Genomic DNA, 21,380 nt, shown 5'->3' with positions numbered 1-21,380 from the left:
GCACTGTGTGTGCACACACCCAAAAGCCATTATTCACTGTGTTTCATCACTGTAGCATAAAGATAGAGGGGACCTTATCAGTGAGAGAGTTTGAGCCTCTTGAAGGATGGGGGGTGGGGGGAGGGGGGGAGATGAAATATGCCTGTTTGCCGCAGACTATTGTTTCCCTTCATGCAGCCGGGAGAGCCCAGATAGATCGGAGAGTAGAGCAGATTGATCCTCTCATCCATCACAGGCAGCTTTTTTAAGGTCTTCATCTCCCTCCACAAATCTCCATAACTCTCCATGCAACTCCCACCATCTCATCAGCAACTCCTGGATAAAAGAATGTATAAAGTGATCGTAAGATACTCACTTCATCATGCTTTAGCATCGGGGCGATCCATCACGGGTGGCTCTCCCTCACAGTCAAAGATGAGATCGCCATCTAGTGACCATCAGGTGTAATGGCAGGCAGTCAGTGTTCTAGGTGTAGGAGAAGGGCACCGCAGCAGCACATGCTGGGCAGGAAGCATTTGCCATTCAGGTTAGGTGGTTAGCTGCCAACTACTGTGTGCTGATTGCCGCTGATGGCGGGGGTGGGGGTGTTAGGCCATTCAATGCACAAATCTGTGTGTCATTGTGTGTGTGTGTGTATGTGTGTGTGTTTGTGCGTGTGTGTGTGTGTGTGTGTGTGTGTGGGCATGTGTGTGTTTACGGTACAAGCTTGCACACTAACATTAGTCAGACCATGCAGAGGGGAGGACAGGGGTGTAGGTGTGGGCACCTTGTAGATGCACCCCGTAGATATCAGTCACTTACCTCATTTGAACTCTGATGCAGTGGCAGCCGCATATGGCAGATTTACCTCGAGTAGGAACAGGTGAAGGTCTTACACATATGTTCAGATGATGGGGCTGGATTGGAGATGCAATATGCCTAACACCAGAGAGGGCTTAATGGAGTGGAGACAAGCTTCTAGAGAAGTTTAAAGAGATGAGCAAATCATCCACCCACAAGGGATGTGATTTCGGGAGGGTATTTCTTGTAAAAACCTGAATTTTAATGCATTTATTAAACAGCTATCCATATGTAAATATAATCGTAATCTCTGTGGGCAGTTATCGCACTTCGGTCTTCCATTTCACTTATATGAAAAAATGAAAAACATTTATGAATGCATCCATGCATAATTTATACTGTATAAATATATTCTGGGGGAAATGCACAACGGTTAATTCATCTTTTAAGTTTAAGTTAAGGAGCATTGCTATGCCAAGGGGCCTGGTGCTGTATATAAACCAGCGTGTCTCTCTTCATCCACAACCAGACTGTTTGGTGCCAAAGCTAGCAGCAAGCCCAGCTCCCCTGGCACACCTGACTCGGGCAAGTGCCCGTCGGCACTTGGCAGCCCCCACGGCACGATGGCGCGGCAGACGAGTCTGGACTCACCCTCTTCGGGCACGGGCAGCCTGGGCAGTGCCGGCGGTCAGAGCGGCGGAAGCAGCCCGCTGTACGGCAAGGTGCCCGAGCTGGGCACGGACTCGGCGGCCTCCAGCCCGGCGTCGGGTCTCTCGCTGCCCTCCAACGCCCGGCCGTGGCCCTCCACCCTCAGCACCTCGTCGGCGGGCAGCAGGGACACGCTCAGCTGCCAGAGCATGACCAGCCTGCACACCAGCTCTGAGTCCATCGACCTGCCGCTGGGCCACCACGGCCCCAAGGTCACGCGCACGGGCAGCGTCAAGTCCACCCTGTCAGAGGGGTGAGTGTGTGTGTGTGTGTGTCTCTGTGTGTGTGTGTGTGTGTGTGTGTGTGTGTGTGTGTGACTCTCTGTCTGTGTGTGTGTGTGTTTGTGTATGTCTGTTTCTCTGTCTGTGTCCCTGTCTGTGTCTCTGTCTGTGTCTGTGTGTATGTGTGTCTGGAGTGAGACAGCAAGGGAGTTTGTGGCCAGGAATTTAGGATTATATATTTACACTCTATGAGTGAGCTAGCCAATGAGTTGTGTGGAGAAATATTTGTTTTGTTGTTTGGCTTATTTTCATTTCTTGTAAGTCCACTCTCCTATATGTCTTTGTATATTGTTCTTGTCCTATTTAACAGTTTAATGAGTTGTTTCTTAACCTTTAAAGCTATGTGTTTTAAATGTTGTTTTGCTGTCAAATTGTTTATGTAGTTCATTAATGACTTAACAACAAGCTAACCAAATATAAAGCTAGGAGTTTAATATTAGATATAATCTCTACTACAGTTTCTGGTTTTACTTTAGTATTATTGTATAGTCTAATAATTTGTCTTTTTTCTGTTTTAACAGCATGCCCCTTGACAGAAACACTCTTCCCAAAAAGGGACTGAGGTACTAATACACCATTACAATACCTTCTCACATTCATCACGTCTCCTATAATGACAGTGCCACACTTCCCCAGACTCCTCCTCATCGAAGCACCCTTCACGCAGTTAGGCAGAAGCTCCGAAATCACATTAGCCATTTCTGGATATTTATTTTTAAGCTAATGACCTAGTAGTCGTTTGACATTCAAAAAAAAAATGACAGACCATAAATTGGAAATATTCATGAAGCATAGCCTCGCTGAATGCCCACAGAGACACACTTGCAGATTCCCTGTCTGTTTTTTCAGGGTTTCTTTCGGTTTGTTTAAATCTAGTCGTCTAAGGGTCTTTCGGTTATGTTTCACAATGCCTGTATGTGGGTGCGTTTGCGTTTTCACGTGCGCTGTCAAAGGCCAAATCCCTTCTATGATGAATAGCATATAGATAACCAGCCCAAGGCAGCTTCCATTATCCAGATAATGAGAAAATCTACTCCAGTAGCTCGTGGCTCTGATGAAAACCCGCTACCTTCTAAAAGCCCCTCTGTCTTCCAGAGTAACCCAGTGAGAGTGCAAGGCATTCTCTCATCAGTCAGTACAGAGATGCTCTTTCTCCACACACACCCACACACACACACACACACACACACACACACACACACACACACACACATACACACACACACACACCTTAAAATAGTGTCCTTTTCATCCTCCACTCAAACCTCCCCCCTTTTCATTCTCTAATAGCTAGCTCTATGTCCAGACTATGTCACCCCAAAAAGGTCACACAGGAGTTCATAATTGAAACTAGACGAAGGAGAGTCTTTGCTGTTGGCATGAATAATGTGTTGTCATCTTTGCTGTCCAAATAGCCTTCCTGTCCAGTTACAGAGGTCCCCCTAAAGGTCAAAATACCTCAAATTGGAGAGGGGAGCACTATAGCTAAAAGAAGGAAATTAGGTTATTTTTTTATACAAAAAAACTGTCTCTTCCCACTCAAAGTAAAATAAACTGTCTTATTCGGCTTTGAATGTGCTGCTAGAACAGTGGATTGTCGTATTTTGCCACAGGGCAGATTGTGACATTGAAGAAATACAAAGACCTTCTCACAGTGACAACAAGACATGCCCAGGTCGCCGTGAGGCTGGAAGTTTAGTGAGAGTGTCAGTCTGTTAGCTAGAAGGATGATAGGATGGCAGAAGAATTTAGAGAGGGAACTCAAAGGCTGTTTAGATTTAAGTTCTTATATTCAGCAACTTATACCTGTCGCAAATACGTAGTGAGTTAATGAGTAAGCAAGAAAAGATGGAAGAAAGGAACTAGAGTCATGTGTTAGAAATGGGTTTACCCACTTCTTTGTGAGGCCATTGCTGCTCACTAATTTTTGCAAAATGGCACCCTTACGTGAGTGTGTATTGGGAGCTGCCGGCCGTTCACAACATCCAATTTTTCTTTTTCAAACAGCGAGGCGGAGGCGGACGCTTTCAGCGCCTCCACTGCTGATGTGTCCCTTTGTGTGCCCAGAAATCAGGGCTCGATACGTCCCCATAATAGTGCTTCCTGCTCTATGGCACCCCAACAAAGAATAATCAATGACCAATCATGTTGTTTTCTTATATACAAAAGACATTTGTAGTCAACAGAGTAGCACCACCTGCAAGACTAAAGGGGCTGCTGGTCTCCTTATGGCGCTTTTTTTTTTTTTTTTTGTTAAAGGATGTGGAAGGCAGGTTTTTGATAGGATCTGATGTTTGAAAGCAAAGGGAAACTGAACTGGGGTCTGTTCTGACAGGCAGTGATGTTCCCTCGTTCTCCCGTGCCTCAGAAGTCTGTAGGGAGGGAGAAAAGAAAAAAACGAATGAGCACGAACTCAATTATCGTCGTCAGGGGATTAAAGAGAGCATTTTTTTTTTATATCCCGTGATAAGACTGGCCCCCCTGCCGAAGTCATTACTGAGTCAAAGGAAAACTGTCTGTGTTTTAGCAGACTCCGTCTCCTTGGCGTGTCCTCTTGTGGTGTTAGTGGTGCATTACGACTGAATGGCTAGACCTAAATGAGTGAACTTTGAGTAGCTCAAAGGCCCCTTTCTCTCTGCAACCCTTTGAAAAGGGAGACTGCGCCCACCCAACCTTCCCTTGAACCCGAGTCTGTAGTCATAGTAAGTTACTGGTACCACAGTAGCACAGATCTAGAGGCATTGCTGGAGGAACATTCTGAAAAAAATATGTATTATTGGCACTAATCCATTCCAAACCATTCACACATTTTAAACATTCTTCATCTTGAATACAGCCTTCAGTTGTAAGGACATTTTTGTGGACATACTTTAAAGACTTAGTCACAAAAAGCCAAAGTTTGTAATGAGTTTGTGTAAGCGATGCCTGTCTAATCGATTCCTCCATTACCATCCTGTTTGGCGCAGGTATCCGCCCTCCTCCAGGCAGACGTCCAATGAGGAAGGGAAGGAGTGGCTGCGCTCCCATTCCACTGGAGGGCTGCAGGACACAGGCAGCCAATCACCTCTTTCTCCACCGGATACCTCCTGCCACAATGTTGGCAAATACCACTACTCAAACCTGCGTGAGTGGATGCTTATCACACAGTATCACATAAACTAGCATAGGCTACTATAAAACCGGCTTTATACGTGAACCCAGCTCAGTTTGAAATCGAAACCCTTAGTTAAAAATGTATTCAAGACACCACCATAATATAGGCTCTACGTATACTACAACTTTGGAAAACATATAAGTAAATACCTCTACTATTAGATGTATATACATTATTAGTATGTTTCTCATTAAATACTTAATGCCCCCCCCCCCCCTCTCTCTCTCTCTCTCTCTCTCTCTCTCTCTCTCTCTCCCTCTCTCTCTGTTTATTTCAGTGAGCCCAACCGGTATGTCTCAGTACAACCTCCCTGGCCCCAGCATGAGCCGGTCCAACAGCATCCCCACCCAGGACTCGTTTGATCTGTACGGAGAAGGCCACACGCTGGGCGGCAGCGCCACCTCTCTGGAGGACAGACCCAGGGGCATTAGTCGCTCCGGATCCTTCCGTGACAGCACTGACGAAGGTGATTCTGTTCTTCTCACACTGACACACTTTTTTCTTGTCTACTACATTTCATATTTATTCCTTTATATTGGTGCTGAGTATGGATTTGTACCCAATCACAATAAACCATTTTCTACAGGTGAAAGGTGTCTTGACACACTTGACGGCAAATCAAAATTGAAATAAAAGCTTCATAATCAACCCCACCTTACCCAACTACCAAACCCTTAATGGGCCAGTTCAGAAACCCTGCCTAACCCTTAGTTGACAGATTGTTTGTGACAATTTGTTTCCCCCTGTTGCCCCTTCTCTCTCTCCGTAGTCCATGGCTCCTCATTGTCCCTGGTCTCCAGCACTTCATCCCTCTACTCAGCGGTAAGCAGCGCTCCACCTCACTCTCAATCTGCACACAGCAACCAATCAGCAAACATGTCAGATGCACACTCAACTCTAATTGGCTGTATTAACAGGGAGAGAAATACAACTTTTGACTGACAGGTGTCACTGTTCTAAGGCCTGAGAAAGATTTGCAGAGGGCTGAAGTCTGACAGCAGCTTTTCCTCATCTTATATTCTTATATATGAGAGGCCAATATGGTAAAGCAAGCACTCTAGAAAACAGTCTAAATGAGTCGACAGGTCAGGTTTATTGGTTAGAGGGGTCTGATGGGGAAAGAGGGTACAATCAATGGCAGGAGTTTGTTTTGCACCAGCTCAGGAAGTTCTCAAAAAGGTCTGGGAAGATTAGAGATGTTCAATTCAGTATATATTCAATATTAGTAATCATTTGGTATTATGTTCCCTTAGCTATAGAGTACTGTGTATAATAATCCTGTTGCCACCACAAATGTCATTCCTAATTGCTTTCCGTATGATTTTTTGTGTGTGTGATGTTTTAAGTTTGACATACTTTTTAAATGTTTTTTTTTTTTTTTTTTTGTCCTCTTGTCCTTTTCTGTTTCTGCCATTTAATCATTTCATCTCATCTTTGGCATAATCAACCAGTACCACACACTTCATTTTCATACCGTATCATTTAAACGTTTCAAAAACATCACTATTTATTTCACCATATTGTATTTCCCACACAACGCTTTCCTGATCACGGATTGAGATCGATCAGTGTCTCATATTATCCCTACCTCAAAGAAACATCACGAAACATCACAGCCATTATACGACTTAGCTCATTCACTTTTTGACCAAAGGCCATAGATGATGGACAATGAAAAATGATTGGCTTTACAAAACAAAAACCTTGACATTGTTTTTTATTCTGTTGGACTTTACCTAGAGTGGAGTGACCCTCCCCTTGTGGCATTGCTGTATGTAACTTTGCCACTGCTTGAACATCCATTTTCTTGCTTCCAGGTTCTTTCTTTTCTGGACAAGGTAAAGCCTGTGCTGTCAACATTGAGCTCTCCGCACAGATCAGTGTTTGTATTGCCCCTCTACACACTGAAAGCCAATATACAGGCAGAACATGCTAGCAGTAATTGATCGATTGACATGAAATGTTAATCATCTAGCCACCTGTTTGTTTGGTGGGGTAATGTCATTGTGTTACTATGAAACTGTACAATGCATTGATTATTTTATTTACTTTTGAAAATCTCATGGTTGATTTGAATTACGATTATTTTTACTAATCCCTATATACACACACAGCAAAATTCCCGTAACCTTCCAGCTGAGACCATGAAGGATACACACAGATATTCACAGACAGACCTGTAGATACGCATTTACCCATGTTGTGCCACTGAGTAACTATAGTATACATCAGTTTGATCTCCTCCCTCCTGTGACCACATCATCCTCCATCCAATCAGCATTTTGCACCCCTCAGTATCCTCATTATGTAACGAGTTCAAGAATATACACACCAGTCAGTCAAATCCAGTCGTCTGCATTCCCTAATGTTAATTCACTGTCGACATCTATGGCCTTGCAGGATGCTCCAGACTGTGTTATCAACCCCAGTATTTTTCTTCTGTCACTTACTGAGATCTGGGCTGATGAGGTGTTTAACATTAATGATGAAAGTACTGAGAATGAATAGGCATGATGCTCAGTGTTAGACTCCAGTCCAAATGGTCATAAAGTTGAGATATGTGGAGAGCATAAAATGCACGTGAGAATGTGATGATGTCCATATCCACGGTCGTTTTGCCGTCTGTTTAACGGTCCCTGCCTGTTTTCCCGTTCCACAGACGGAGGAGAAGGCCCATTCCGAGGTGAGACGCTCGTCTTGTTTATGAGAGCTCCTAATGCACACTCATGATTTTTATGCTCGAGGATATTGAGCCTATCAAAAGTGAAGCGGTGATATTACCACTCCACGTCCAAAATCAGCCCGTTTTCTTGGCTGTGTATTACATCATGTTCCCCAATAGGCATATATGTTTTGTTTTTTATATATATAAAGGCTCCAATAACATAACTTCTTTTTTAGAGTTTGCCCGTTTGAAAAGCTTTTTAAGCCTAACGTTCATTATCTTTTACAACTCATTCCGTTTCAAGGCTTCTTAAAATCAACATGGTAAAATAACGCGTACCATGGTTATCACTTAGCGTAACATTTGGGAAACTATCGCATTGTACTGACAAACAGTCATCATTTAAAAACGATCTGGTTTTGGTATGGACTTTTAATGATCCTCCTGTCACTGTCTTTTATTTGATGCCTGTGCTTTTAACGTCATGCTTTGCCAAAAATACTACACATCGGCACCTCTTTATGCTTTTTGACTTAATCCTTATCTACATATTATGTCTTCATACTAGCAGTCTGGTAGATTTTACTAACAAAGTGCAAATAAATGATGGGCTGTTCTGTATCTGTGCTTATAATAACAATCGTTTGTCCATCATGTCGCCCCTATGGGGCAGGAAGCCTAGAGTTAATTGTTCCCTTCTCTTTTCAATTAAGGGCCAAACTGTCCAAAATACCGGGGTAGGTAGCATTTATTTACTTTCATAATGCCCCTATTGCAGTACACTGTCATCCTTAGACCATTTCCTTTACTTGTTTTGGTTTAAAAAGGCTCTTAGTGCTTTTCACTTGCTGTAAAGGGCTGTGTTTATTTTTACAGGTAGGGTAATGCAGTTGTTAAACAGGGTATTGCTTGGCTGTGCTGTTGGCTTCGGATGAAACATGTTCATAATCACAATTCATTTGTGTGTTTTTAAACAGCAAATTAGGAAATTGAGGCGGGAACTGGATGCTTCTCAAGAAAAGGTTGCAGCTCTGACTTCCCAGCTTTCTGCCAATGTAAGTGATCTTGTCAATTAACAAAAATGTCATTATTGAATCATGTAGTCATTGATCTGATCTGGAGGATGGCTTTTGACAACTGATTCGTTTCATGCTGGTATCTCCTAGCACAAATAAATAAATAAACAAACCTAAGGCATTTCTTCGTCATCAGCATCCTTAAACTCGGCAAGGCGCTCCGTAATTCCGCTTCACTCCCGACTGCTCCTCTAAGCCGTCCCCCCTGTGTGTCCACCCAGAGATAAAAAAGCACATTTCTGAAGTCTTACTCACTCGTTATATGAAGGCGGGGGCGTCAGAAAAGGGAGCTTGTTTATCAGAACTTGTCCTCTGGGAGAATGGCTCTCCCAGCAGGGGTGTTCTCTTTACACACACACACACACACACACACACACACACACACACACACACACACACACACACACTCAGGCAGCCTAATTCACAAGCTGTGGAGAAACTCGTGGTGGAGAGGCAAGAGTTAGCCTGGCAAGCCTTTGTGAATCGAGTCACGGGTTTGGGTGGATGCGTTGGTAGGAATGGGAAGAGGGGAAGATGGGATACCTATTTTAGAAAACGATGAAGCCATCTTTTTTTTGGATTTCTTCTCTCGTTCCCTTTATTTTTTTTGTCTGGGGTATAGTGAGCGCTCTTGTCTCTCAGTTTGATATGGGTGTGTGTGAAGTGTGTGATCAAGCGTGAGACACACGGAGCATGCCTCCCACCTCTGATGATGGAGTGACAGTGGAGAGGGGAAGAGAGGAGAGGGGAGGGGAGGAGAGGAGAAGAGAGGAGCTGAGAGGAGCGGAGAGGGGAGGGGAGGGGAGGGGAGGAGAGGAGGCATGAGGATGAACTGTGATGGTGCTGTTGCTGTGGAGAAACTTTTCAAAGGGGAGGAAGAGTAAGTCATGACAGGCACTTTTGAGACATTTCTCAAGGGGGTTTACAAAAAGAAGAACTTTCTCTGTGAAATGTGGATGAGGGATGGTGGTACTTTCTAGTGCATGCCTCTTTCTATGAAGTACATACTGTAACCCACTCTGTGGCAATAAATAAAGAGGATCTCATTCACTTGACCCTAAACCTTGAGGTCTTGATTTGAGGTCTTGTCAGGACAACATTGGTTTGAAAAAGCCAAACAGAAAGTGAAAAGCATTAAGCTCGAATCCCCCGTTACTCTATTTGTCATTATGACCTTAAGGCGATATTAAGGTCGGACAAACATTTGTTTGTTTACAATTCGCCTGGTTGGTCATTCTCGTCTGAACAGCAGATGTTGCATCGGATTGGAAACTGTTTGCTAACTGCCAAAGGTCAGTGTCAGGCATTTAACTTCACACTTGGCCGGTCGGATTAGCCTAATGAGAAGTCCATCGCAGTGCCAGTGAGTGAGTGTGTGTTTTGCGGTTCTCTCTGAAGATCATTAATGGAACACTAGAACGAGAACTTTCCTTTCAACACGTCTCTTTGTTTACAGTCCTGTGTGTTTCAGACCTGTGTCAGTTTCAGATAAGCCTGACAGGAATCATCAAGTCTCCATGTTGTTTTGGTATGAGGGGTCCATGTTGTTTTGGTATGAGGGCAAGTGGTAGATCTTGATTGGTACTGCTGTTTGTCCACACTGCTGCTCTCTCTCTGTCTGTAACCCAATCACAGTAAGGGGGAAAAGGGGGTGACTGCCCCGTGAAGGATTAGTTGGGAAAGCAGTTTGGTCAGAGTCACTTGAAGCTGAACCCCCACCCCCACCCCCCCACCCCCTCATCTCCGCCACCCAGCCCAGGACTGGATTACATTCCTCACTCTATCTCGTATTAAAGGAGAGGGTTTAAGAGTTCATCACCTCTCCATCTCCCCTCGACATTCTGTGGGTCCTTTGCCACCTTTCATCTCCTGCCCCCCCCCCCCCCCCCCTTGTGGCTGCAGTTGTTTTTTCTCTCTCACTCATTTCCACCCCTTTTGATCCCTCTCCAAAACTCTCCCCCATGTGCGGAGTAGCGGGCGAGTGACCAGTCCTGGCTGCTATTATAGCTCTAGGTCGCTAGCTCTAGTTCGCGAGCGTGTGTGTGTGTTTCAGTAAGCATGGCCGAGACGAGAGGCAGCAGCACTCTGGCAAGCTCTCTGATCTGGCCTCCCCTGAATCGTTACCCTGGCAACAGCAGTCAGAGGTCAGGGGTCAGGAGTCACGTTGTCAAAGGCAGCCGCGACCTCAGGACCAAGCGAGCGCAGACGCAGGCGCGGACGCGGATCAAGGACCGCCGGGCTTGTGCGGAGACGCGGCTGCCAAGTGGACAGGTGGGCGCGTGGGTGGCCCGGGGGTAGCAGGTTGGACGTCACGCTGGGACCTGGGATGGATGTGGACATGTGACATTTACAAAGGTTACTCCCTGTGGGACAGAAGGGAGGTTTTGGGGGGGGGAAGGAGGAGGAGGAAGAGCAGGGGGGGGGTTGTTTTTTTGGACATCTTTTCTCCATAGGTTCATGGTTGCTCGTCGTATCATGACCGCATGATGTGGCTTAGTAGTGGCAGGTCACCGAACATTGGATGTTATCTTGAAATGACTCCAAGAAGAGCTTCTGTTAATTAGCACTGAATCTGTGTGTGAAAACAGCAGGAAGGTGATTTTATCTTATCTGGCAGGCTAAGACAGTGCAGGTGTATAAGATGTATTTAGCTCTGGAGCTTGAGCTCTGGAAATGCTTATGTTTCTACGCCCCTCTGCTCTAGTCTCTCTGAGAGGGGCATGGCAGCGAGCAAAGTGCCTGGATTTGGTGCACTAATCTGGGGTGGGTAGTAAGGACTTGGGGGTCATCGGTGGTAAAGTTGGGTAGCTGACAGCAGGTAGCCGAATGAGGTTTATTTTGGTGTCATTGGAGCTCCTCGGCTGAGAGTTGTGATGCTCATGCAGTCTGTTTTGTTTGTTGGCATGAATTTTATTTATTGGCCTGCATGTTGTTCGCACACTGTTTTTTCATTTGCTTTGCTAATAGAAGTAGGTGGTGATGTTTCATCTATCAAAGTAGGAAATATCTATGCTAATCTAAAATTCTGTGTGTGTGTGTGTGTTTGTGTGTCTGAAAATTCAATTCCTCCACAAAATGGATATCGCAGTGCTCAGTGTGTATGCTTACGCCTCTGTTTCTGTACTAAGCCCCACCGCGGTGAGAGCAAGCCCTCTAGGCTCATGTTAGAACAAGGCTCAAACACGAGGTCTCCTTTGAACTGACTGGTGTTACATTAGCATCCCAACCCACTTCAGTGCCATCCTACCAGGCCAACAGGGAAGTGGTTAGCGATGTAGCGCAGAATTGTAGCACACTGTTGTGTGTATATATTGAGGCTTAATACCAAATCAAATGTGGTATTACTGTTTTGTTGGTATTGCTGTGTTGTTTCTGATAGACTTTAGTTTTGTGAACTACAGGTTCCACAGCTTTCCACAGGTTTAAAAATGTATCTTCATCCCTCTGTCATATCAGAAGGCGATACAAAAGATTTGTGTTCTTTCTTTTTCTTTCTTCATCAGACATGTCACATACTAGAGTGTGAATGGGAAATAGAGAAGAAGCTCTTCACCCTGAGATGACTGTTCAGTTCCATCTCAATGCGTCCAGAGTTTTGCAGGGTCATGTCAAGCACCTCTGCCAAGCTAACAGCTTTTTCTTCTCCTTTTCTTTTGTTGTTTTGTTTGTCTGTTTGTTTGTCTGTTTTTGTTGGTCTGTACCCTTTTGACAGGCTCACCTGGTGGCTGCCTTCGAAGGGAGCCTGGCGAACATGACCTGTCGGCTGCAGAGCCTGACCATGACGGCGGAACAGAAGGTACTGTACCCAAGAGTCTCTTTCCGTCTGACCCAGTAGCACTCCGCTAGCGCACTTAGGGCTCGTACTCCGAGAGCGGACAGACCTCGAATTCCCTCTGTCGGCCTCGATGCCACATCTCCTCAGAAATAAAAAAATAAAAGCATTTGTTAAAGGTTTGATTTGTCGGAAAGGTTGGAAACTTGGATTCGGGCTGAAGCAGGGAGTCATTTTTAGAATGTTGCACAGGTTTTGTTAAGATTTAATCTCAGGCAACTTCTATTCTCACCGAATCTTTCTTTAAAGTACGATACAGATTTTGTGTCAGGGGATCTAACCACGGTAGTTATGCTGCCACATTCGCGGTGAGAGATAAAATACCCCCTCTGACAATTTATTTTAGTCACGTTGGTGCTTTGCGTCAGATGAAAGAAAAATACACAGTCATGCCTCACTGCATTTGAAACACATAAAGGTGTCAGATGCTTTTGTTTGTTATTCTTGCAGAGTTTTATGCCATTGTCAAAAGCGTTTAACCTTAACTCCCCAGGCAATGGCGTAGTAAGAAAGGTATTGAAATGAGCAGTGCGTGTGTGCCGGAGACTGAGAGGGATTAACTAAGTGCATACATGTCTACAAAAACATACATGTCTGTGTGTGTGTGTGTGTCAGAGATACCTCCAGATGTAACATGAGGCAGCCCCCCCCCCCCCCCCCCCCCATCCTGTGCACACAACAGTCAGCAGCCCCAGAGTCGATCAGCCCTTACACCTCCCCCCCCCCCCCCCCCCCCCCAAACCCCCCTAATCCTCCCTGAATTAAATTCCGTCTCTTTCCAGGGACGTCTTTGTTAAGTAGACACCAATTTTTAATTAAAACCCCGAAACCCTATCACCAGCAGCCCTGAGTACTTTGGATGAATTGCAAAGACTGTTCTTTCATCTAATGATTGTGGCATCAATGGAAGGCAGTGTGATGTAGGTTATACTAAGTAGGTGGTAAGAAGGATGAAAAACTCCAAAAGCATATTGCCAAACCATATGCCTCTGCAATCTGCTGCCCGGGCTTATCTCACTGTGAGATGCGGAGGGAGAAATATCTGATGGGGAAAGCTGACAGCTGTCACTATGTGTGTGTACTGCTCGGGAATAGCAACTGCCGATTCTGTGTCCCCCCCCTCCCCTCACATTGCACTGAAACATTTATGAAGTCGATGCTTATTAGTCTTCTCCAACTGTAAGTCTTTTCACTTGGGGGAATTGGGTTTCAATGTATGTAAATCTAAATCTTCGTTATGAAGGAGATGATGAGATGTGTGTATGTGTAGAGGTTTGTGTGTGTGTGTGTGTGTGTGTGTGTGTGTGTGTGTGTCTGTGTGTGTATATCCATGAGTGTGTGTGTGTGTGTGTGTATCTCCATGAGTGTGTGTGTGTGTGTGTGTGTGTGTGTGTGTGTTTGTGTGTCTCCATGAGTGTGTTAGCCACAGATAGCCACAGTGTTGTAAAATGCCATTGACCTCCACAGGAGTCGGAGCTGGCTGAGCTGAGGGAGACCATCGAGGCCCTGAAGGCCCAGAACACAGACGCACAGACGGCTATCCAGGTGGCCCTCAACGGCCCTGACCCCCTCAGAGGTACCAGCTGTCAGTACCCTTACCACTGAGGCTTACAACCAATCATGGCAGTCAGTTAGTTGGGCGACAGTGGTACAGGAGGTAGAGAAGTCGTTTAGTAATCAGAAGGTTGCTAGTTCAAATCCCTGTCGAAGCGTCCTTGGACAAGACACTCAAACCCTAATTGCTCCTCATGTGCAGTGTGCCATTAGTCTGGGAAGTCCCGCCCCACTTCTTCCGGCCAAATTGATTTTGCCTCAGAACGGGGTCTGGCCAAGTTTGCATACCCATTCATTTCAAGATTTCCAGAATCCTTGGAGCCAATCACAAACTGTCTTTTGGCTACCTGGCGCGCCATTGGCGGATTTAAACTTACCACGGCTACGTTACAAAATCTACTGCACGGAGAGTTTTTAAACATTGGACATGGTGGCCGCCGAAGCACCGCAAAACTTCGATAAGGCAACTTTTCTTTGAAAACAGAACAGAAACTTGCCCTGGAACAATTCATACAGAAAAAATATGTGTTTGCTTTATTACCGATCGTTGTATCGTTGTATAGTATCGTTGGTCTGATTGGTTAAAGGACTGTCCAATCAGGTGGCTGAAGTGGAGCGCCGTTGAGAGTTGGCCAGACCAACTGAACAAATGGAATGCAGTGAAGGGGCAGGGAATTCCCAGACAAGTGTGCCATCAGTGTAAATGTAAAAAAAAATGTGTATACATCCTTGTAAGTCGCTTTGGATAAAAGCGTCTGCTAAATGAATACATGTAAATGTAAAAGTTAAACATGACAAGGTCATAGAAGAGACACTATCACTGATCAAATATATATTCAATTTATTGTAGAAACATAAGGTTACTCAGAAGTGCTATTGTGAAGTCAGTGTCTTGAAAAGAGAGTGACTTCTGGGTCTTCTGGGTCTTCTGGGTCTGCATCCATCTACTTGAACTCAGTCACACAGGCTTATGCTCCGCCCTGGCCACTGCTTTCCTCCAGACATGCCTACAGACTAGGCAATCTCAGTCCAGACTTTTCTCATTTGCAGTTCCACAATGGTGGAATGAGTTACCAAATGCTATCAGAGCAAGAGCGTCCGTCTCTATCTTTAAGAATCTCTCAAAGACTCTGAGGACACCTTTTCTCGTAACACCTCTAACACCCTAGCTCGGCCTTGCTGTGAACTCCTTTACCTGATCTCCTTGACAAAGTGTCTATTTGAAGAGATTTAGGAGTTAGTTATTAGTCTTCTCCAACTGTAAGCCTTTTCACTTGGGTAATTGGGTTCAATGTATGAACATCTAAATCTTCACCAGGAGGGTGTAATTATGAAGGAGCTGATAAGATGTGTGTGTGTGTAAAGGTTTGTGTGTGTGTGTGTGTGTGTGTGTGTGTGTGTGTGTGTGTTTGTGTGTGTGTGTGTGTGTGTGTGTGTGTGTGTGTGTGTGTGTGTCTCCATAAGTTGTGTGTGTAAGCCACTGTGTTGGTCCATGCTCCATAGTTTCCTACTGTACAGAAGCTACTGTGTTGTTCTGTATTGTACGGAGTGTTGTTCCTCACCTGTAAGTGTGTGTGTGTGTGTGTGTGTGTGTGTGTGTGTGTGTGTGTGTGTGTGTGTGTGTACTGTGTTGTTCTGTATTGTACGGAGTGTTGTTCCTCACCTGTAAGTGTGTGTGTGTGTGTGTGTGTGTGTGTGTGTGTGTGTGTGTGTGTGTGTGTGTGTGTACTGTGTTGTTCTGTATTGTACGGAGTGTTGTTCCTCACCTGTAAGTGTGTGTGTGTGTGTGTGTGTGTGTGTGTGTGTGTGTGTGTGTGTGTGTGTGTGTGTGTACTGTGTTGTTCTGTATTGTATGGAGTGTTGTTCCTCACCTGTAAGTGTGTGTGTGTGTGTGTGTGTGTGTGTGTACTGTGTTGTTCCGTATTGTATGGAGTGTTGTTCCTCACCTGTAAGTGTGTGTGTGTGAAGTGTGTGTGTGTGTGTGTGTGTGTGTGTGTGTGTGTGTGTGTGTGTGTGTGTGTGTGTGTGTGTGTGTGTGTGTGTACTGTGTTGTTCTGTATTGTATGGAGTGTTGTTCCTCACCTGTAAGTCTCTTGGGATGAAAGAATCTGCTAAATGAGTTCATGCAAATGTATAATACACATCCTGTTTCCGGCAACAGATCAGCGAATCAGGCGGCAGCACTCGTCCGACAGCATGTCCAGCATCAACAGTGCGGCCAGCCACTCCAGCATGGGCAGCGCCAAGGACGCCGAGGACAAGAAGAAGAAGAAGAAGAACTGGGTGAGTACAGGGGGTCAGGGGTCAGGGGTCAGCAGGGTCGGGGGTCAAGAAAGAGATGAGGAACAACTTTCAACTTCCCTTCGCTAAAGGCATTCCCGCATCTGCCTCTAATGCTATGCCCATGCTAGTTCTCTTTGTGGGCTATGTGCTGACATGGACAAGTCACATGGCGGGCCAACAGAGCCTGAAGGGTAGTTGATGAAGTCTCTCAGATTCGCTGGCAAGACTGCCACTGGCCTTACCTATAGAGAAAGAGAATAATGGCTTCACAGCATATCCCTAGGGTTGGCGCATGGCACATTTAAAAAATACCAAGAAGGGTACTATTCAAGTTCCGTCTTTGTTTTTAAGCATGAAGAATTGGGTGGATAAAAATGGAATATGTGGTTCATGATTTCTCTCACAGTCATTTTTAGGGTAAACATTAACAATTCAGTATCACCACTCACTGTCATATATTTTTAGAGAGCGCCAATATCTGTTTCAAGTTTCCGGTTCACAACGAGCTACACAAGTAGTAGATGCGCTGAGACTTACCTAGCCATCTTAAGAAACAGTCAGTCACTCAGTCTCTCATAACTTCCTGCTTTGTGGTTCCACCTCTTCTCTGGCCCACCCCCTCACTTTTGACTCCAGCAAGGGAATGGTAGACGACCAAAGGTGAATATAAACAGCCTTCATCATAGCTCCCAGCATGCTCTTGTGCGGGTGGTATATAGAAGATGGGGTAATGGTGAAGGAATGATCCAGTCACCCCCCGTCCCCCCCCCCTGTGTAGTTTCCCCTTTGCCTCTCCTCATGTTGTCCCTGGCTGAGTGCCTGATGCCCCCCCTTGGGAGTCCAAGAGTCCTTTCCTGTTTTGTATTGCAATGTGTCTTGCTCCCTGTAGAGATTTTAAGGAGTCTTTTTGTTTTTCTTTTGTGGAGAGTGCCCTTTCAAGTGTTCCTCTACTTCTCCCCATGGCATCTCAACACATTCCATTCCTCCACTCCTTGCATTAAAAATAAATGATGTTTGGTGTTAGACGATTGAGAGCCGTGCATGTGTTATGATGTCTGATAACTATGATATGCTTTGCTAGTTTGTGATGATCATGCCTATGGGAAATTAAAATAAAATAGGGATGGAAAAAATATACCAGGATTTACTTTTTGCCACAGGTTTTCACAACAACTGTTCAGACATCTTTGTTTAGTTTTAGAGTACTAAAGTAGAGCCTGTGGCTGTGTATGGAGAAGGAGCGAGCAAGAGCCTGTTAGCGAGACCCTGTTAGCGCTAACACCGCGGCTTCCCACCCTCACTGAGCCAGTTTAATGAGAGCAAAGTTAAACCTGCCCCCATTAATACAAATAAGATCTTTATTTATGTAGCGCTAAATTATTCAGCTGTGTAATTCCTGCCTGCTCTCTCCCGCTGCGTGAAGCACCTCAAACCTGTCGCTCAAAGGTTAGCCAAGTGCACAGACCCCCCGCCGCGAGTGCAGCTAATTTCGCCCGCGAGAGCGGAGCAGCATGCTAACACCTGCACAGCGACACACACAAAAACACACACACACACACACACTAGATCACACTTACATCCAAAGCACTTGGCCAACTGTTCCTACCCTGAAGTCAGACTGTATCCTTGAAAGGGAGCAGATCTCTGTTCTTTGAAAAAAAAAGACCTGGGGGTAAAAAAGCACACTGTGGGCGTAATTCTGAAAGAGCACACAGAACACATACATATACACAGTTCACCTTGACTTGTACTGCAAGTCTGTGTAGATAAAAGAGTCTGCTCAAAAAAAAAGAGCACATGTAAAGTTTGAATCTTATTACCAAACCGTCTATACGTGCTTGGCATTGTAATAAAATGTATTTGACACTGTCTGAAAGCTAGAGAGAGTGCAGCCGGGTGAGAGGCAGGTGGGTTGGTGGTGATGTATAGGGCGGGTGATCAGGCATGCGGTCACCACGCCTCTGGTGGGTGAGTTTTTGAGCGTTGGCTTGTTCGTAACGGTCGGTGTGTTTTGTCTTCAGGTGGCTGATTCCATCCCTGCCCAGGTCAGTGTTACCGGTTACACACCAGCGTCCCTATTCTGGACGCGCCCCCTCTTCAACCCCTTTTTCTCTCATTCCACATCTACAGTTCGCCCCCTTTTCTCCTCCTCCTCCTCCTCCTCCCTCTCTCTTTTTCTCTGCCTCCTGCTCTGAGGCATCATCCCCCTCGAGGCATCTGCATGGCAACAGTCTCCTCTCTTTCTTCCTGTCTCCTCCTGTGATTGACAGCTGATACCCACTGTGTTTTTCCCCTAGAACAGCAAACAAACAGAACCACAGGCCCAGAAAAGCAGAAAACAAATACAAACTTACTGGTGGCCCAAACTCACAGCTTCTTTAATTATCATCTGCTATGTTTAGACTTTAAAAACACACTCCTTGGCAAAGTGCTAAATATAATCCAAAGGGAACTCCCTCTTGGAGCATTTCCTCCCCAAAGCTTTCTTTTCTACATGGGCTGGCCTTGGATCAGCTGGCCCTATCCTCCTTTCCTGCTCTGGCAATTGATTCCTTCCCCTCATACTGACCTGAGGTTGATGTTTTGGACCTGCCCCTGGTAGACAGTAACCCAGATAAGAGATGTGAGTTAAACAATAAAAAGAGGGAAGTTGGAAGTTTGACATCTGGGTTGTATGTTTGTTTGTTTTTATGTTTCTGCAGTTGCGGAGCTCCTTCAAGCAGGCTTTCAGCAAGAAGAAGAGCAGCAGCAAGCTCCAGTCGTCGCAGGACGACATCGAGGAGATGACCGACTCCTCACTGCCATCCTCTCCTCAGCTGCAGCACGCCAACAGGCAGGGCAGTGTCCCAACACTTCGCTTGTCCCCATCCACCACAGAGTGAGTGTATAATTACATGCAGAGAACTTAGTCACACACATACACACACACACACACACACACACACACACACACACACACACACACACACACATACATAAAATATACACTCATATACACACTCTCACTGTGGGACAAAGGCACATTCTCATGCAATTCATACATTCTCAATACCTACATATAAACACTCACACTGGATGTGTGTGTCTGTTTGCATATCTGTCACACAGACAGTCACTTCCATTAAAATCTTTCATGAATACGCTGAAATATTCACAATGGCTATACTGTACACACATGGCGTCCATAGCAGCTTTGAGGACATTGAATTAATTTATTTAAAGGTTTCTTAATTGGGCTGGACTTTCTCTGCACTTCTGTTCATTTCAACCCTGTATGTCTCTTTTTTTAATGCTTTTTTTAATTTGTTTACCTTCTTGTAAAACATGCCTCTGTCATTTCATTCCTGTCCCTTGCATTCCTTTGTGTATGTGTGTGTGTGTCTATAGCAAGTTATATTTTTGTGATGGCAAGTCGTCCCCACTTTGGAGCCCAAAGAAAAGGCAAAACGGCCACGTGGTCTACAAGCACCGATCTCGGTAACAGGGCGTGTGGCATGTTGGGAGAGTTTGCACGTGCGGTTGGCGTGTTTTCATCTGCATCTCCTAATACCATCAAAGCACAAAACAAATCACCACAACAGACATACTCATTAGGGTACTTCTGTCAAACATGGAAACAAGCTGAAGGACAAGGGAGTAAAGTCATAAAGTCGTTTTTTCTATTTTAAGTCAGCTGGTTCTGACTTAGCTCAGTTGACAGCTGTTAACAATGTTAGGCTTATAAGTTCAGTTTAGATGTTTTTCTTAGAAAAAAAGCATGGCCCCTTGTCTTAACACTCCACTTCAAAGCCACTGTGGATGAAAACATCTCCTAAATGGCTAAATGTACATTATTATTCAACCTTATTACCCCAAGCTTTCCCACAGAGATCGGTCATAACCTTAGCTAAAAGGATCCTGTTTAGCTTTTCTGTGGAACGTTCAGTTTTTGTATTTATCCCCCCTTAACACGGATAAGTCCAAAAAGTGCTGAGCATTTTCCCTCCCCTCAGCTCGGAGGAGAAGAGAGGTCTTCTTTTACCCGGCAGTGACAGGCATGCTGAGTTTTAAGAGGCGTGCCGCGTGGGTCAGCAAGAGCTTTCGGTCCGTCTTGACATGTCTTAGGAAAAAGAGAAACCCTGACAGGATTTCACAGCAATACCCCGTGGCTGCCTGCGTAGTGGAGATGATGCTGTGTGCTCAGGGTCTCAGAGTCAATTTTTAGGCATTTCGAGGCTAGAATGTGTGTGTGAGTGTGTGTGTGTGTCAGCGCCTGGGATTGAGACATTGTGGAGGATTTTACGCAAGTCACAGTCGACCTTATTGGTTTGGAGCCGTGCTCGGCGTTTGTGTGTGTGGCTCGTGTCTTAGTTGGGAAATGAGAAATGCTATGCCCTGTGTTGGTCCAGTATTTTTTTGTTTGCTTCCTATACATATGTGTGTGCCTTGTGTTTCCTATGCCTGATTTCTCAAAATGATCCCAATATTCATCTGAGGCTCCTCTCCCGGTGTGTGTGTGTGTTTGTGCACAAGGCGGTGCCTCTCCCATTGCATTGTGGGTCATTCCTGTCACCTGCGTGACCCCATCCCCTGTGTGTGACCTCTCTATCTCTCTCTCTCTCTCTCTCTCTCTCTCTCTCTCTCTCTCTCTCTCTCTCCCTATCTCTCCCTCTCTGGCGTGTGCCCTGCAGGCTGTTAGAGTGCACGGAGGCCGAGGCCGAGATCATCCTGCAGCTGAAGAACGAGCTGAGGGAGAAGGAGCTCAAGCTGACCGACATCCGCCTGGAGGCACTCAGCTCCGCTCACCACCTGGACCAGATCAGGGAGGCCATGAACCGCATGCAGGTGAGCACGGGCGCGCACTCACACACACACACTCACACACACACGCGCCCACACACACACACACACACACACACACACACACACACACACGCAAACACAAAAACACGCATACACAAACACACGCATATACACACACACACACTAACATACACACATTAATGACACACAGAACTGCAGTGTCTGACCAGATTCGCATATCCATCAGCTGTATGTAAATGTGGAT

The 21,380-nt window shown here is 45.5% G+C and overlaps 1 protein-coding gene across 1 annotated transcript in view; it reads left to right on the top strand.

The window, feature by feature from the left end:
* Positions 1 to 21,380, top strand: part of nav3 (neuron navigator 3) — a gene marked incomplete at its 5' end in the record, with an annotated part of 122,979 nt that overhangs the window by 90,938 nt on the left and 10,661 nt on the right. The window contains 16 exons of the mRNA XM_080851375.1: positions 1,310 to 1,741; positions 2,291 to 2,332; positions 4,736 to 4,893; positions 5,201 to 5,389; positions 5,693 to 5,745; positions 6,741 to 6,761; positions 7,583 to 7,606; positions 8,302 to 8,325; positions 8,566 to 8,643; positions 12,377 to 12,460; positions 13,964 to 14,072; positions 16,212 to 16,333; positions 18,355 to 18,378; positions 19,036 to 19,211; positions 19,721 to 19,810; positions 21,004 to 21,157. Of these exons, the coding sequence (XP_080707501.1) occupies positions 1,310 to 1,741; positions 2,291 to 2,332; positions 4,736 to 4,893; positions 5,201 to 5,389; positions 5,693 to 5,745; positions 6,741 to 6,761; positions 7,583 to 7,606; positions 8,302 to 8,325; positions 8,566 to 8,643; positions 12,377 to 12,460; positions 13,964 to 14,072; positions 16,212 to 16,333; positions 18,355 to 18,378; positions 19,036 to 19,211; positions 19,721 to 19,810; positions 21,004 to 21,157 (1,780 nt within the window). The remainder of the gene's footprint in view (positions 1 to 1,309; positions 1,742 to 2,290; positions 2,333 to 4,735; positions 4,894 to 5,200; positions 5,390 to 5,692; positions 5,746 to 6,740; positions 6,762 to 7,582; positions 7,607 to 8,301; positions 8,326 to 8,565; positions 8,644 to 12,376; positions 12,461 to 13,963; positions 14,073 to 16,211; positions 16,334 to 18,354; positions 18,379 to 19,035; positions 19,212 to 19,720; positions 19,811 to 21,003; positions 21,158 to 21,380) is intronic.

Source organism: Sprattus sprattus, assembly GCF_963457725.1.
Source record: "Sprattus sprattus genome assembly, chromosome: 14".
NCBI classification, from domain to species: domain Eukaryota; kingdom Metazoa; phylum Chordata; class Actinopteri; order Clupeiformes; family Clupeidae; genus Sprattus; species Sprattus sprattus.
Note: the sequence above shows the minus strand (reverse complement) of the source record. Positions and strands in the feature narration are given on the sequence as shown.